The following is a 14351-nucleotide window of genomic DNA, read 5'->3' as shown; positions in this document are numbered from 1 at the left end:
GTGGTGCTGATTAAGGTCTCGTGCAAGTCACATTAATTCAATTCAATTCAACTCACTGTTACATTTCGCCAAATAAGGCGAAACTACTGCCATAAAAGGAAAATTTTTTTGTATGGAGTACCGTACATAAGGACGATACTTCCGTAAACTACAGCCTCGTAATGTAAAGGTCAACTTCAAGTACTGTATGTCCTTGGTATATCCTATACTTTGTCAATATTCACGATGGGTCGATAAGGTGACACAAGCCGTAACGATCGCAATTTTGGGGTGAATGCGTAGCGGTCCGTCTGTTATCGCCTGTCAGCTAGTGCAAAACCTTGTTGAGAATGTGAGAAAAGACACGAAAAGAATGGGTCAACGAAAGGGATGTTGAATCTGTAGCAGCTATTGTATACAATCCGAATACTGCTGAATAGCTGTCAATGAGAACAATTTCAATCATAGCATCTTCTTAAGCTTTGTATGAGACCCCGGAAACTGAGCAAGTCAAGGGAAAAATGATTTCGGTCTCCCGTCTTATATAGCCCTCTACCTGGGCGCCGATGTTCTCTATTCTTTGAGGACCACCCCCTTCCACCAAGTATGAACATCGTCCTCTTCGGATCCACTGGGTGCGGTAAAAGTTCCATCATCAATATGCTACTTGGCCACGACGCCGCTCCTACGTCTAGTGGTGCAGTTGGGTGTACCTTTGAAAACAGCGTATATGTCACTCGAATGGAAGAAAAGGAATACCGAATCTATGACACCACTGGCCTCGATGAGGGTGATGCTGGCACTGTTGTATCAAAAGACGCTCTTGTTAAGCTTTATAAGCTTCTGCGCAACTTGGAGGATGGTATCACTCTTCTCGTATATTGCATGCGGGGTCCAAGGATCACGGAGGCCTTGCAGCGAAATTACATCGTCTTCTATGATGGTTTCTGCCAAAAAAAAGTCCCTATCGTCCTCGCAGTGACAGCACTCGAAGACCAGGAGCCAGATATGGAATCTTGGTGGACCGAGAATAAAGATGCGTTCCAAAAATACGGTATGGAGTTCAGCGGCCACGCTTGTATTACCGCAACCCGTGGAAAAAAATTGAAGAATGGAGAGTTCAGGAATCAGGCAGAATATAGTGAATCGCAAGTGGTCATGCGAGATCTCATAGTCAAGCATTGCCAGGGAGTAGAGCCTTGGAAACTTGTAGGTTTCTAAGACTTTCTTGGATTCTGGAAGATTGGTCGCTAATTTTTACTTTTTTACTAGCCAACTAGAACTTGGTTCATATCCATAGTGAATTGGATCTGGCGCTATTTTTTCAACTGGACAGCGAGTCTCGATATTATGAGCAGCTTGTACGAGGTCTTGAGGAAATTCCTTCCTGAAAAGGATGCAAGAGATATCGCTGACGAGGTGGATTCACTATGAATACCTTTTTTACTCTTCAAATTGAAAGGGGTTATTTTTTGAATCAATTTTGTAATGATGCTCGTCGTTGACCAATGAAACGTATGCCAATCACGATGACAGCAACAAATGTCCTTTCGACGAAGATCATGCGATAGCGAAGTAGAAACAACAAGAAACGCCCCTTTTCTCTCTTACGTAGCCCTCCTCAGTTCTGCATCCCCCTACACTTACAATCAAATATTTCTTTCTCATCCTCGTACCACACCAACTGTAACATCTGCTTTTACCATCTCACCTCTCACTCCTACCTTTGGACCTCCATTGCCATAACCATTTTTCACATCACCACCCACATCTTCAGTTAAATCGATACTTCTACCGACGCCCCCCGTCAACGCCCCAACACACTTCTCCCAAGCCCACCTCGTGAGCTTCAACACGTCCTCGTCAGATAAATCCCTGCGAACGTGAAGCTCGAGCGTTACGACGAGATGTTCTGGAGTAGATGACGTTGTAGTGAAAGACTTTGCGTTGTACGTATTGCCAGATGATCTTGATAAGACCGCCGGCGTTGGAGTGAATTGCCATATATGTGGGGCAGGGAGGTGGAGGACTTGAGGGTGGCGTTCGACCTATGTTCGAAATTAGGGGGAAAAATCAGTCAGCGATACTTCGATATTATGAAGAAAGCTGAAAAACATACATCTTTCATAGCTCGCAAAAATGCCTCCATGCGTCCTACTCTTCCTACTCCTCCGATTCTTCCTATTCTACCGGCTTTCTCACCTTCCGTTATTCTCCTCGGTGCAGTCTGCAACAGCACAGTCCCCAGTACAACAGAGGAACTATATGACACGCGGAACGTGACAAATGTAATGATACCTGCTAGGAAGAGGTCGAATGTGCGGTGATGGGAGCTATGAGTGAAAAATAAAGAGGCAAGGGTCAGAAGGGAATTCCAGAAAAAGAACGATTAGACAGAAACGATATTGAATGTGTATCATAGTAGTAGAAATGGTGACATATGTGAACTCACACATCCAGACCAATCCCGCCCCACCAAATAGCTACACACATCCCCAACGGGAACACCACGTATGGGTTTGAGATGATTATTCCAAGTAGGGAAGAAGGCGGAGGGTCTTCGTTCGCTCTTGTTGGCCGTCGTTGATGTGATAAAGATGATAAGGGAGAAAGGACGGAAGAGGTGAAGGAGCGGACAAGGGTGGATATTGAGGGGATACGGTTCCCGGTGACTGGAGATGGGACATATCAGACAAGAACATCAAATAGATGGGGGAGGGGGGGATTACAGAGATGGAGGAAATATGATGACAGGGAAATGTTGGAAATGAAGGGAAGGACTCACTCTCGACCAATTTTTTATGATTATCGAACATCATCGCTGACATGGTGATGGTAACGAAGGATATAGAGGCAAGGATGTAGGGGAATTGAATCCTGTTTTGATGCATGGTTAGTTTAACAATGCTGAGATGGACAAAGAAAAAGGTAGGGGAGAAAGAAGACACGGAAGTAGGATTACCATGGCCAATCAGCTTTTCGACAGACAGTGGTCCCACCATCGAGACGGTCGGTCAGGATGAACGAAAAAAACAAGGAGGTAAATGAGCGAGCAGCTCAATAAAAAATATTCACCCAAGGTGCCCATTAGGATCCTCATCCCCCGCATGATGATGATGACCATCTCCACCTCCTGCGTTTCCAGCACTGAGAAGGACATGCTCCACAGTCTCTTTACACACATACACCGAGGAAAACATCAGGTACACCGATTGTGCGAATTGGAGTACAGTTTCGATGCGGGCATTTCTGCGAAGTGGGAAAAAATTGAAGAAGGGAAAGGAAGGAGTCAGGTATGCAGAACGTTCAAAGAGGAATGACAACTCACCCGTACGGTCTCCTTAATGCACTCCGTCCATTACCGGAAGAAGTCCCGCTTTCCGCACTCCCTTCCCTTAACCAACTCCCCAACACCCTCCCGACGCCTACGCCCAACGAATCAAACACAACCCAATACCCCAACCCCGTGGTACCCAGGGACCCAATCTGCTGTCCAGACACCCAGAGGAAGGCCCCAAGGAAGAATTGGATGATGGTGAATGGAAGTGCCAGCGGGGATGTGGGGAGGGTGGAGTTAGATGATTGGATATAAGCATTAGTATTGGCGCTGAGATCGGAAGAAGAGGATGATGAAGCAGTAGGACCGGCAGGAAGTGTGGGTGTTGGAGGGAAATGTGAGTAATTGAGGGACTGGGAATGAGAATGATCATGGGCGCGACCCGCAGACCCGGGGGCCATCCCAGCACTTTTCGGAAAGGGTGAAATCGGATTCCAAGGACTCATAGGCGTCGGTGTTGGTTGGGTGTATAGTTCTTGTTCTTGTTCTACACCAACGCCAGCTCCGGCTCTCGGTAAGCCTCCTGCTCCTGGTTCCAAAAACGAAAAGAAATTATGCGATAATGAATGTTTATGATGATGACCTCTTCTCGAACTAGTCGAGCTTGCTGAGGACGGACCGTTTGACATTAACGGAGGCGTAGGTACAGTCGTGGGACCGCTCAGTGCTGGTGGTCGACCTGGGCGTCCACCGAAAGTGAAATTCGCTCCGAGGGGGGTGAGTTGCCCGTTAATACCATTCTGGAGTGAAGTCGTGGTTCTTCGTCCAGAAGACGGAAAGCTGACGCTTGAACCAGCGGAAGGCATTGGTAAAGCTTCCACATCCACATCAGAGTACGAAGAAGGAAACTCGAGTTCCTGTGCACCGTCTTCTGATATCGAGTTTGCCGGTAATGAACCAGGTCTAGGGAAAAATATCGACAAATTACGGGAATGTAATCGAGAATGACGACGATTGTGCTGTTTGCTATCATAATTATTCTGGCTTTCCTGTCCCTGTCCGGGTTTCGCCACTTCTTGACCAGTAGCATCACCCAACGATGAAGATGGTGATAAAGTGTTGCGATTTTCGGGGAGAGAACTCGATACAGAAAGCGCAGACATTCTCTTCGTTGTTGTTGGACTACGCGGAGGCGCAGGACGGGATTGGGCATCAGCCGGGAACGAAAACGATAGCGGGGAAGGTAGGGGAGGAGAATACGGCGTGGAAATTGACCGGGTTCGGGAATGACCGTTTATGCCGTTTACACCGAGATTTTGCGGAGACGAGATTGATGTTCGGAACGGCGAAGAAGGCGGCGGTCCATGTCCGTTTACTTTGAACGATGTTCGGTAAGAGCCTGCAGAGGGTGGCGGATTTACACTACCAAGCCCAGCTGAACTAGGTCCAGAGTTATATCCATTAGGAGATGACAGTGGACTCGGTACGGAGATTGACATCGACCTAGAATGGCCCAGCAACGGCGGCGGAGCCGGAGTAGAATGTACTCGTGAACGCTGAGCATGGCTATTTTCTCGCGGCGGCACAGGTATAGGAGAAGTTGGTACGCGTGCGTGAATAGGTGAGCGTAGACTATGTGATGAAGACGAAGATGATGCTGATGGCAAAGCAGGGATAGGAAGTGGTGAACGAGGAGACCGAGGTGGTGGAGGAGCAGGTCGAGTTGGTGTTGGGGATATTGACGCGGACAACGGAGAGCTAGGTTCGTTAACTGTCGTGTTTACAGCAGGAGTTATCTCATCATCGTCTTTACTCGACTTTCGTCGGTGAATCTTTCCCGACGTGGTCTCCATAATGCCCCCCGTCAACTGACTATAGCCTCAAGTTCGGTGTGGTTATTGGACAGTTTAACGAATGTTTGTGATGAAATTTCGTAAAGAGCAAATTCGCCAGACTAAGATCCTGAGCAAACGGCTGCCGGTTGTGGCTGAAGTCGTTGAATTAAGCTTGAAGTCGTTGAGCTATTATTGAATGTTATTGATGAATCGACAAGATAGCAAATTCAAAAAAATACCTCAAGCTCAAGCAATAGTGAACAAGCTCCACCAAAAAACAAAAGTAAAAGAAGGGCACAGAGGAGGTCAAAGAACTGGAAGAGAAGAAAAGGCTGCTCGTGGTATCAGTTCAACGTCCAGATCAACTCGCTGTCATTCTGTGTTCGCGTTCCAAATGTTCATCAGCGGAATAATTCGGGCCGGCTTATACCCTTTACCGTCTTCCAACACTGAGCTCACCACCATTGAATAGCATTGGATCCATAACTATTCTATCTATGATATGTATGTATCTGCTCTAGGGATCATCGCGCATTCAGATGTTATTTCTAGTTCGGCCTTGAACCAACGCTCATTGCGGATACAAAACAAGTCACTGCTGACCAGGAACGATTCGTCAAGGATTGTTTTGCTTTCAGTTAAAATATCTCAAGGAAGAAGGGTTTTTGGAAGGGTTTTTGGAGTGCAAAATGTTACTGAAGAACATATCAGCTCTGCTGCCTGCTCCATCCGAATCCGATATTACACTTTGCAAGCCATCTATAATATATGTGATACTCACAACAATGCAAATCTTGAATATACATATTCAGAAAATTTCCTCATCAAGTTCGACGCTACACAGATCAATATGTTATCCTATTCATTTCCGATTTCCAGTCTTCCAAAGATTTGAAATTTCTAGGAAACGAGTCTGACATGATTTTTCGACCTAGGTTGACCCGTTGCTTGTTCATTACGCCTTCCCCTCGCTAAGTAGTAGTCAATAACTTGATTTGCTCTCGGTTGCTGGAGTTTTGGTTCGAACTTGTTGCTTCTTGATCAAGTATACTTCGTCATTCCTTTGACCCGTCGTTCTTTACATCAGATCCTCAGGCTCCTTTTTCGCCGTGGACCGAAAGGAACAAAGCCGATATCACCACAATCTACGCCAATTTTTTTTTGTAAGACTTGGCAGGACCTATGATCAGCTCAATATCAACAGAAACCCCTACATATTCAAGCCCAACGGGAGACAGATTTCATCAGGTTTCATCCTGGTCGCTCGGAAGTTGGTAAGTAGCTGATGCGTATGATGAAAGCTCCTGATCTGTCCCGATGATATCCATCGACGGCATCAATTTATGGCTGATCCTACTCCATCCTGAACTGCTGGCCAGTTCAACAAAAATTCCCTCCCCTCCGAGTCGATCATCAATTGTCTTTCACTGCTAGCCACTACTGGCAAGGCTCACTATCTCATTACCAAACACACGCACAGTCTACTATCCGACTAGGCCACCCTCTTGACCTAGCTGGATTAATCCCCCCGAAATCCCGCCACAAACCTTCGAATATCATTCCATCCCGCCCATTCTCGCAAGACCCAGTGTTACTAAAGATAATTAATTAATAGGCCATGAAACTTCTCAACTACTACTGCTACCTCGTTCTAAGTCTCCTGGCATCCACTGTGCATGCCGCACCAGTCACCGTGAATGTACGTCTAAAACGAAAGACATGAAAAAGTAGAATGAATGACTGAAATTCAAGCAGGTTACCACTGACAGCGCACCCTCAGTCGTGGAAGCTCGTATGATGCCTGCACCCCCAAGACAATATATGAACTACCCCCAGCCTTTCCATGTTCACGCTACCACTATACGAGTTGCTTTCTTTGTAAGCTACGCCGGTGCCCCACTTAATCCCCCCGCCCTACGTATCCAACCCTACAAAGTCCAAAGAGGATTAGACAGACTTATGGAACGTATTCAAGAACTTTACGGAGTGGGAGCGTACGAATTACGCATTCTGGATGAATTCCGGGAACCTGATGCACATGATATCGCTATGGATCCAACTCACTATTCCTCCGCGTTTTTCTTGGTTGTGCTAGAGGGGTTTCATGGGTGCATGTCAAGAACTCCTTGTGCGTTTAAGGTGTGGTATGATGAGCCGAGGGATGCAGAGATGGTTCATTATGAGATTGTGTAGAGACATGGCGTAGGCCGGTAAAGGATCGCGTATGACCTATTCAGGTTGCGGGCGGGTGACGCGTGACGCGTCTGCATCGTTTCCTTCTGGCGAAATGTTGTATGTACAAGTACCCCCTATCGTTAAATCACACATTGTAGGTGGAGGTACGACAGCACCGACAACACTTCGATAGCGAGCACCCCATATTACACGAAATGCATTCTCATACGGTGTAACGAGTGTCTCTATAATTCAAGTTCCATCCTCCGAGCCATCCGATCGCGAGTCGCCGTTGTTCCATATCTTCAGCAACTCAGGAGAACACCGTCTCACACCGACAACACTTCAAATTTCCTCGCCTGGATCACTCTCTCTAATTTCAATCGAACGGGACAGGCCTAATCCCCTTTCCTATCAACCCTATATTTGCTCCTGGACCACCACCACCACCAAATCTATCCATCGGCAGCATATTGCTATGATGAGTATTCCCTTGCTGCTCCGCCCTTGCAGCCCCAAACGCCGAAGGTACGGGAATCCCACAACAGTCTCCCCAACCTCCGGCGATGTCTCTTGGGCTTACACCACTTGCTTCATTCGTGTGACTTGACCCGACGTTCCCCAACGGAGGGTGTGGATGGGTATGCCCTATATAGGCATCAACAGCGAAATCCTCATCCATCGGTGGGGGCGGACCCTCGTAAGGTATGATAGACCCAAAAAGAAAATGTTGCATGACCGGGAGCTTCCCAAGTACTTCGGCTTTATACATCTTGATCATCCCAGAATTAACCTTGTCCCATGTTTTCACAGCGGAGATGTCGTCGAGCATGGGTGAGTGCCAGCGCAGAGAGGCGGTTTTTATCTGTACGAGGGAGAGAGAGAGAGAGAGAGAGAAAGTTACAGAGAAGGAGAGGAGCGGTAAGAGAGAGGGATTTTATCTTGGGTTGAAACTCACGGAGTTGATGAATTGTATACAAGCGAAATAGATGTATTCTTTCGCGTATTCTTCTACGATCTCTGGGTCGTGGATAGACTTGGGACGAATATATTTGTGGCCTGAGCCGAAGATATAGGTAAATAATCAAATAAAAGAAAATCATACACACCTCGCAACTGCGCCGCTCCCCATAAGAAGGGCAAGAAGTGATAATCATCCAAGCCCCATACACCATGTGAACCAGCTGGTTCCAACCAGTACGTGGATTGAAGAAGCCGCATAACACGGATGTATCTCCAAAAAACACGGAGGACGAGGGGTTTAGAGTCAGCGGCGGAGAGGATTTGGAGTTTGTGCAGAGTCAATAACCAGCACAAGAAATTCATCTCCATTCCACTTCCGTAATCAATCCTGGAGCGGTTACCCCACGATTCGATAAAGTAAAGAGATATTTCTGGGATGGTTTGAGGTGGGAGAGATGGGATTTTAGCGTGTAGGGTGGGCGCGATCTCTGCAATTTTATCATAAAACGTTCTGAACGCTGGATTACCAAACCTCGACGAGGAGTTATCCACTGGAGGTGTATCTCTTGCGATAGATTCTACCTGATCCAGAATCGCTAGGATTGCTTTGACTGCTTCCGATTCTACCACCTCATCAGACAATTTTGCGCCTACGACTGATTCATTGAGCATTTCAATGTACTCTACGATGAGTTTGTGAGTGTCCGAGGTCTGGAACCAAGCGAGTTGTGCAGGGGTAAGAATACATTTGCGGGGAGGAGGAGATGAAGGAACCATCTTGAGTGAAATATCAATTATGTAATTATTTTTCCGTGTTTTAACCACCACTACCATCACCACCCACGATTATGGGGTCCACAACAACGTCGACAGTCACAGTCACGCCACTTTCTACGCTCAGAACCTCCCTGGAAAAACACAATGATACATTCGAGACGTTGTTGAAGCTTATACCAGCCAAGTATTATATCGTGCAAGAGTTTACTGAGGAACAGGTGCGCTACTACTATATAATCGCACCCAATCTCTTTCCTTTTCTTTCATACAGGCCGCCTCAAAGTTTCAACAAAACAAAAAAAAGCAAAAAGCACCAAAACAGGCGATCAAAGAGGCGTCGAAAAAGGCTAGGAAAGATAAAGTATGTTCATTCTTTTTATTCTCGAAAATCAACCATTCAACTATTCATGCAGCTCGACCCAGCGAATCAAAAAACGATCATCGATATACAGAATGAAACTTCTAATATGAAAGGAAAACGGAAGGCTGTAGAGATTGATCCTTCTGATGATGATGAGGACGACGGCGACGACGAAGTTGCAATGGACGTTGATGTCCGTCTTGAGGAAGGGATCGATATAGATTCACCGCCGACACCACCAGCCCTAGTACCAATGTCTACCCCGACTTCCATAACCGCCTTACGAGCCAAGCTTCACGCAAAGATGGCTTCCCTGCGACGAGGGGGCGGAGGCGCAAGCGGAGCAAACAAAGTAGAACTCGGAGCAGGACTAGAAACCGGCTCCAGAGACGACCTCCTTGAAGAACGCAGACAACAACGCGCAGCGATGCGGGAGCGGAGGAGGAAAGAGACCAAGGAGAAAATAAAGAGGGATAATACTAACAGTAATAACAAAGACGCTTCTGCTAAGTTAACAAAAGTACGCTGGATTTCTCTATCAAGAACGTTTACTTATTATACTACCCTACAGACCCAACTCCTCGTCAACGACCCCACAGCGGCTATAATTGCTTCTCAAAACCCCAATTCAAAATTAACCCATGTATCATTCTCTGGACTCTCATCAAAACCCCACCCTTCTTCTTCCTCCAACCCAACCCAAGCCCTCTCCCAACTCGTCTCACACAACCAGAAACTTGCCTCCCTCCCTTCTTCAAAACAGAAAGCCATAGAGGAGAAAGAGCGGTTCGAAAAAGCTTCTGCCAGACTTGAGGGTGTCAAGGTGCTTGATGACGAGGCCAGGCTCCGCAAAGCTATCAAGCGGAAGGAAAAGGAAAAAGGGAAGAGTAAGAAGGAGTGGGGAGATAGGAAGGAGAAGGTGGAGATGGCGATCAAGGCCAAGCAGAAAAAGAGAGGGGATAATATTGCAATGAGGAATGAGAGGAGGAGTGAGAAGAGGAAGGGAATCAAGGCCAAGAAAGGCGGAGCTCATATCTCCAAAGGCTCGAAAGGTGGCAAAGCAAGACCGGGGTTTGAGGGTAAGGCTTTTGGTAAGAGTGGAGGGAAAGGAAAAGGAAAATAGGTTCCTACTGCCACACCCTTCGTAGTCAACTAAGTCAACTATCTATCATTCCCATCATAAGCTCAAGCGTATGTGATAGCGTATGTGATCATGAGGATGCAGTAACCACATGTATATCGACGGGGAATAGCGGGGAATGCAGTACTGGTCATATGACCGAGCAAGTGTATTCCTGTGTATTCTTCGTGGACTAACAGCGGCTACATAGAGGACCCCGCAGGGGTAAGTCACTACATGCAAACATTTTCCAAGGATCCCGGATAATTGGGCATACAGAGGCATACAGTTGTTCTGGAATTCGGACACCTATTCTTGGTTTTGGTTCAGCCGAAATTCTGAGAACGATCTAATTATCTGGGGTTGACAAAGCAGCAATCACCCAGTGCCCAATATGCGTATTGAACAGAACAAGCTTAAGGATTGCGTTTTTTCTGCCCATCTTGCTTTTCTTTCCATTCTTCCAGAGCTGGTCTCTCATAAATATTTTTGACACTTGGAGCTGGTCTCTTTCAAATTCTTCTTCTTCTTCCCACCTCTTCTACCTTCTTCTACATTGTCCTCTTTATTGCCACAAAATGATTCTTCTGCGCCTTTTTTCCAACGGTCTAATTGTTTTTGCTCTTACCACGTCGAGCATGGCTATAACCATTCCATGGTTTCAACGCCGACCGCAACCTCAGCTCCAGCCCTCAAGCTGGAAACTAGTCGGCTTCATAGAGCCCTCCTCCCCTAGAGTAAGTTTCTTCTCTGATGTCGACCATTTGTGAGTTATTTTTTTGCTGATCTCTACTATGTAGGCACTTTTACAGGAGCTTTGCGACGCAGGGACACTCACCGCAGCGCTGACAGGGGTTGTGGAGGAGAACCGATATGGTGTTCTTACCAATGCTTGTGATCCTTATCCTCGCCCGTAAGTTCCGTGCTCGAAAACAAAATTATATTTTTCTCTCTCGGCAAAATCCTGAATGTTCATTATACATATGTACAGTGAGGACTTTATGGTCAGTTTTTCCTTTGAATTCGGTGAATCGATCATAAATTGATTGATATGTGCATGCTAGGTTGTGGTTCATGCTCCAGGTGACCCGCATCTCCCATTCGAAACAGTTCCCAAAGTTAGTCATTCTATTTATCTGTTGTCTGTGTGTAGGAGTAAGCTATATCATCTTGTATCATTTCAAAGCTGTTCATCCGACATCGAGGACCAATACACAACAAATACGAGCAGTCCGCGATTGACCAAGAAGTCGTGGATAATGGATTCAAACCTGCCGAGGATGCCATTCTATTCAACCGAACATCGAGTGCTGGACTGGATGTATCGATGTTGATTCCAGCCCATTATCTTGTAAAGTCTGCAAGCAAGCCAACTCATCGCTATGGGCGGAACAGCCTTCAGTTTAAGGTTGAGTGTAAAACATCTCGTAGGCCTCTCTCTCTCTCTCTCTATTCCCGTGCTTTGTTGCTAAATCAAACTGTAACTTATGTCGCTTATCAGGTGATTATAAAGGACCCCGAATGGTAAATTGGGCAGAACTTTTTCCGGCGACGTCGTTTCCAGAAGCTCTTAAGGAGGGATTCAAGGGTATACAAGATTGGTACGAGGATAGATATTGAACATCAGTGGTTGCCTGTTCGCCTCATAACCCATGAATTTAAAAGGACTTGTATCTGCCACGTTGGGAGATGGTCCAACTAAAAATGTCTGTGTCAAAGTACCCCAAAGTCTTCTACGTCTACCTTGAGTCTCCTGCTCCCATAAAACAGAGGACTCATATATCCGCCATGCTTCGCGATGGTCTAACTCAACACGTCTATGTCTACCCCAAGTCTCCGTATAAACTCCAATACAATGTACCTGCCATTTTTTGAGTGTGATTATCTCACCGTGGATATCTCTAGACTAATCTGCGGGGACACCACATCTTTAAATTTCCTCAGTGCATAACCCACTGTCAACGATGCATCACCAATCCAAAAACACTTCAAGACTGGTAAAACCAATTACATCTTATTTGTCCCATTAACACCCGAAAACATCTTCACAACCAGCCCCACATCACTAACATTCCCGATTCCCATGAACGCATCATACGCTTTCCCTGCCCTCTCTTCTCCCAGGACCAACGATGCCTGACCCATAAACTTGTCTTTCAATTGTGTTTCGTTAAGAGGATTGTCGATACTCCCGATAACATGCACGATATGTTGTGTGACATTCGTCCCGTCTTGGAATACCGCACTGACATACGCTTCATCCTCGTTAATCGTGGAGTCTGTGGTAACGTTCACCAGCTTGCGTAAAGCTACAACAGTAGCGTTGGTCACCACCGAATCTGTGAACTGAGACGGGGTAGCTTGTCCGAAAAGTAAACCTACGGCGATCCCATGATACACACTAAATTTCCCTTCCAACCCCGTCTCCGGATCCGTCTGGCCTGTGAGCACCAATGTCTCCGGGTTTACCCTCGCCTCCACACTCGTAATGTCTTGTATCCTCAACCCCTGTCCGAGGGCCGCGCTCTGAACCTCTATAGCACCTTGTATCGAAGGATGCATCACAATCCCACACGGGTACGGTTTGAACGTATTCGACAAAATCTCCCATACTTCCCCCAGTTGATCAAATTCCGCTGTAACATTCTCTCTCGTGCTCACAACATGTACCCAGCCAAACTGGGCTTCCAAGCCCTGTAAACTAGAGGTGAACCCACTTTGTGCTAAAAGGGCACCAATCATCCCTCCTTGAGCAGCACGTCCGATATGAAAACTCTTTGTATCGCTCCCAAAAAACTCTTGCATCCCAATAACCTGGGTGCATGCAATCCCTATCGCCTGCTGAGTTGTCGGTATATCCAGCCCAAGAATCTTCGACACAGCAACAGCCGCCCCAATCGACCCAGTCGTACTCGTATCATGCCACCCCACATCGTAATGTTCCGGCCACACCGCCAGCCCCAATTTCAGCTCCGCCTCCACACCAGCAACGAAAGCCGTGACGAATTCTTGCCCTGTAACCCCGCCTTGCCATTCCGCTACAGCAAACAACGCTGAGGCGACGGTTCCGGTGGGGTGAATAATCGTCGCAAGGTGCGTATCGTCGTAATCATCCACATGCCCTGCGATTCCGTTGACGAATGCTGCGATCTGGGCGTCGGTTTGTGTTGAATCGTTTGCGAGTGCTAGGATCGAAGAAGTAGGTGCGCCGCCGAAATGCGGGAACGTGGCGTTCAGGGCGAGGCTGGGCGCAGGTTGTTGGTAACCGCCGATGGCGCACCCAGCCCAATTGTATAGGCTGGTAACGGCAGCAGCGATTACTGGCGCGGTGAGGTTGGCATATTGGAGGTTGACAGACCAGGTGGCGAGTTGTTGGGTTGCCATTGAAGGATGAGTTTTTCGGTGTTGAAGTTTAGGAAGAAGGGGGAAGGAGATGAAACTCAGGCGAGGTTCGATTTATGTATGGTGGGTTTGAGCGTGGGGAGTCAGGGAAGGCTATGGGCTATGGGGATAAGTTCAGGATTCTCCCTGTTCTCTATGGCTCTGTCGACCTTGTGGGTCCTCGGAGTAATTCGGAAGCACAATGGTCCATTGAATCGAAACATTGAACGGATTTCCGATGTGGAAAAAAAAATTGAGAAGAGTTAGTTCATCAAGAAAAGAATTCAACGAAAAGGTATCATTAGACCAATCCTTCAGCGAAGAAGAAAGCAATGGGAACTTGAATAGCTGATAGATACCATGGGACCATACCAGACCATACTTACTTCCATGAATTGGTGGAAGTAAAAAAAGTTTTGAAGATAACTGTGGCTCCTGAGTTCTATTTCAGAATCTATAGATAGCATCCACTTGGAGGCAGGT

General features: G+C 46.8%; 7 protein-coding genes across 7 annotated transcripts; 4 read left to right on the top strand and 3 right to left on the bottom strand.

Moving 5' to 3' along the window:
• Window positions 1–90: 90 nt before the first annotated feature.
• On the top strand, window positions 91–1421 carry C8R40DRAFT_708562 (uncharacterized protein). The gene has a single exon (XM_046235933.1). The coding sequence runs from the start codon at window positions 586–588 to the stop codon at window positions 1198–1200; it is 615 nt and encodes a 204-aa protein (XP_046080980.1). The 5' UTR covers window positions 91–585; the 3' UTR covers window positions 1201–1421.
• On the bottom strand, window positions 1422–5377 carry C8R40DRAFT_708583 (uncharacterized protein). The gene is made up of 7 exons (XM_046235934.1): window positions 5331–5377; window positions 3308–5277; window positions 3055–3228; window positions 2765–2856; window positions 2432–2651; window positions 2099–2312; window positions 1422–2027 (listed from the first exon to the last, which is right to left on the bottom strand). Exons 2-7 carry the CDS (start codon window positions 5107–5109, stop codon window positions 1644–1646), a joined length of 2886 nt encoding a protein of 961 aa, XP_046080979.1. The 5' UTR covers window positions 5110–5277; window positions 5331–5377; the 3' UTR covers window positions 1422–1643.
• Window positions 5378–6709: 1332 nt separating this feature from the next.
• On the top strand, window positions 6710–7284 carry C8R40DRAFT_1176207 (uncharacterized protein; the record flags this gene model as incomplete). The annotated part of the gene is made up of 2 exons (XM_046232470.1): window positions 6710–6790; window positions 6847–7284. 2 exons carry the CDS (start codon window positions 6710–6712, stop codon window positions 7282–7284), a joined length of 519 nt encoding a protein of 172 aa, XP_046080978.1.
• A 361-nt stretch (window positions 7285–7645) lies between these two features.
• On the bottom strand, window positions 7646–9006 carry C8R40DRAFT_1073690 (Phosphotyrosyl phosphatase activator; the record flags this gene model as incomplete). Its single annotated transcript, XM_046226614.1, has 3 exons — window positions 7646–8131; window positions 8225–8325; window positions 8376–9006. 3 exons carry the CDS (start codon window positions 9004–9006, stop codon window positions 7646–7648), a joined length of 1218 nt encoding a protein of 405 aa, XP_046080977.1.
• Window positions 9007–9049: 43 nt separating this feature from the next.
• Window positions 9050–10517, top strand: C8R40DRAFT_708502 (surfeit locus protein 6-domain-containing protein). Its single transcript, XM_046235932.1, has 4 exons — window positions 9050–9224; window positions 9278–9367; window positions 9420–9887; window positions 9939–10517. Exons 1-4 carry the CDS (start codon window positions 9078–9080, stop codon window positions 10488–10490), a joined length of 1257 nt encoding a protein of 418 aa, XP_046080976.1. The 5' UTR covers window positions 9050–9077; the 3' UTR covers window positions 10491–10517.
• A 402-nt stretch (window positions 10518–10919) lies between these two features.
• C8R40DRAFT_708472 (uncharacterized protein) lies at window positions 10920–12004 on the top strand. The gene is made up of 5 exons (XM_046235931.1): window positions 10920–11224; window positions 11288–11400; window positions 11479–11491; window positions 11552–11914; window positions 11989–12004. The coding sequence occupies exons 1-4, from the start codon at window positions 11066–11068 to the stop codon at window positions 11819–11821; spliced, it is 555 nt and encodes a 184-aa protein (XP_046080975.1). The 5' UTR covers window positions 10920–11065; the 3' UTR covers window positions 11822–11914; window positions 11989–12004.
• Window positions 12005–12494: 490 nt separating this feature from the next.
• On the bottom strand, window positions 12495–13871 carry C8R40DRAFT_1163328 (uncharacterized protein; the record flags this gene model as incomplete). Its single annotated transcript, XM_046230358.1, has 1 exon — window positions 12495–13871. The coding sequence occupies one exon, from the start codon at window positions 13869–13871 to the stop codon at window positions 12495–12497; it is 1377 nt and encodes a 458-aa protein (XP_046080974.1).
• Window positions 13872–14351: the final 480 nt, after the last annotated feature.

Source organism: Lentinula edodes (genome assembly GCF_021015755.1).
Source record: "Lentinula edodes strain Le(Bin) 0899 ss11 chromosome Unknown C8R40scaffold_50, whole genome shotgun sequence".
In the NCBI taxonomy this organism is placed as follows: domain Eukaryota; kingdom Fungi; phylum Basidiomycota; class Agaricomycetes; order Agaricales; family Omphalotaceae; genus Lentinula; species Lentinula edodes.
This window is presented reverse-complemented; position numbering and strand designations above follow the sequence as displayed.

Coding starts and splice junctions, on each gene's coding strand:
- C8R40DRAFT_708562 (XM_046235933.1), top strand. CDS start 586: ATGAACATCGTCCTCTTCGGATCCACTGGGTGCGGTAAAAGTTCCATC.
- C8R40DRAFT_708502 (XM_046235932.1), top strand. CDS start 9,078: ATGGGGTCCACAACAACGTCGACAGTCACAGTCACGCCACTTTCTACG. Junction 9,225..9,277: donor AAGAGTTTACTGAGGAACAG/GTGCGCTACTAC, acceptor TCTTTCATACAG/GCCGCCTCAAAGTTTCAACA. Junction 9,888..9,938: donor CTTCTGCTAAGTTAACAAAA/GTACGCTGGATT, acceptor ACTACCCTACAG/ACCCAACTCCTCGTCAACGA.
- C8R40DRAFT_708583 (XM_046235934.1), bottom strand. CDS start 5,109: ATGGAGACCACGTCGGGAAAGATTCACCGACGAAAGTCGAGTAAAGAC. Junction 2,857..3,054: donor GATCCTAATGGGCACCTTGG/GTGAATATTTTT, acceptor GCATCAAAACAG/GATTCAATTCCCCTACATCC. Junction 2,313..2,431: donor GGCGGGATTGGTCTGGATGT/GTGAGTTCACAT, acceptor TTTCACTCATAG/CTCCCATCACCGCACATTCG.
- C8R40DRAFT_708472 (XM_046235931.1), top strand. CDS start 11,066: ATGATTCTTCTGCGCCTTTTTTCCAACGGTCTAATTGTTTTTGCTCTT. Junction 11,225..11,287: donor TAGAGCCCTCCTCCCCTAGA/GTAAGTTTCTTC, acceptor TCTACTATGTAG/GCACTTTTACAGGAGCTTTG.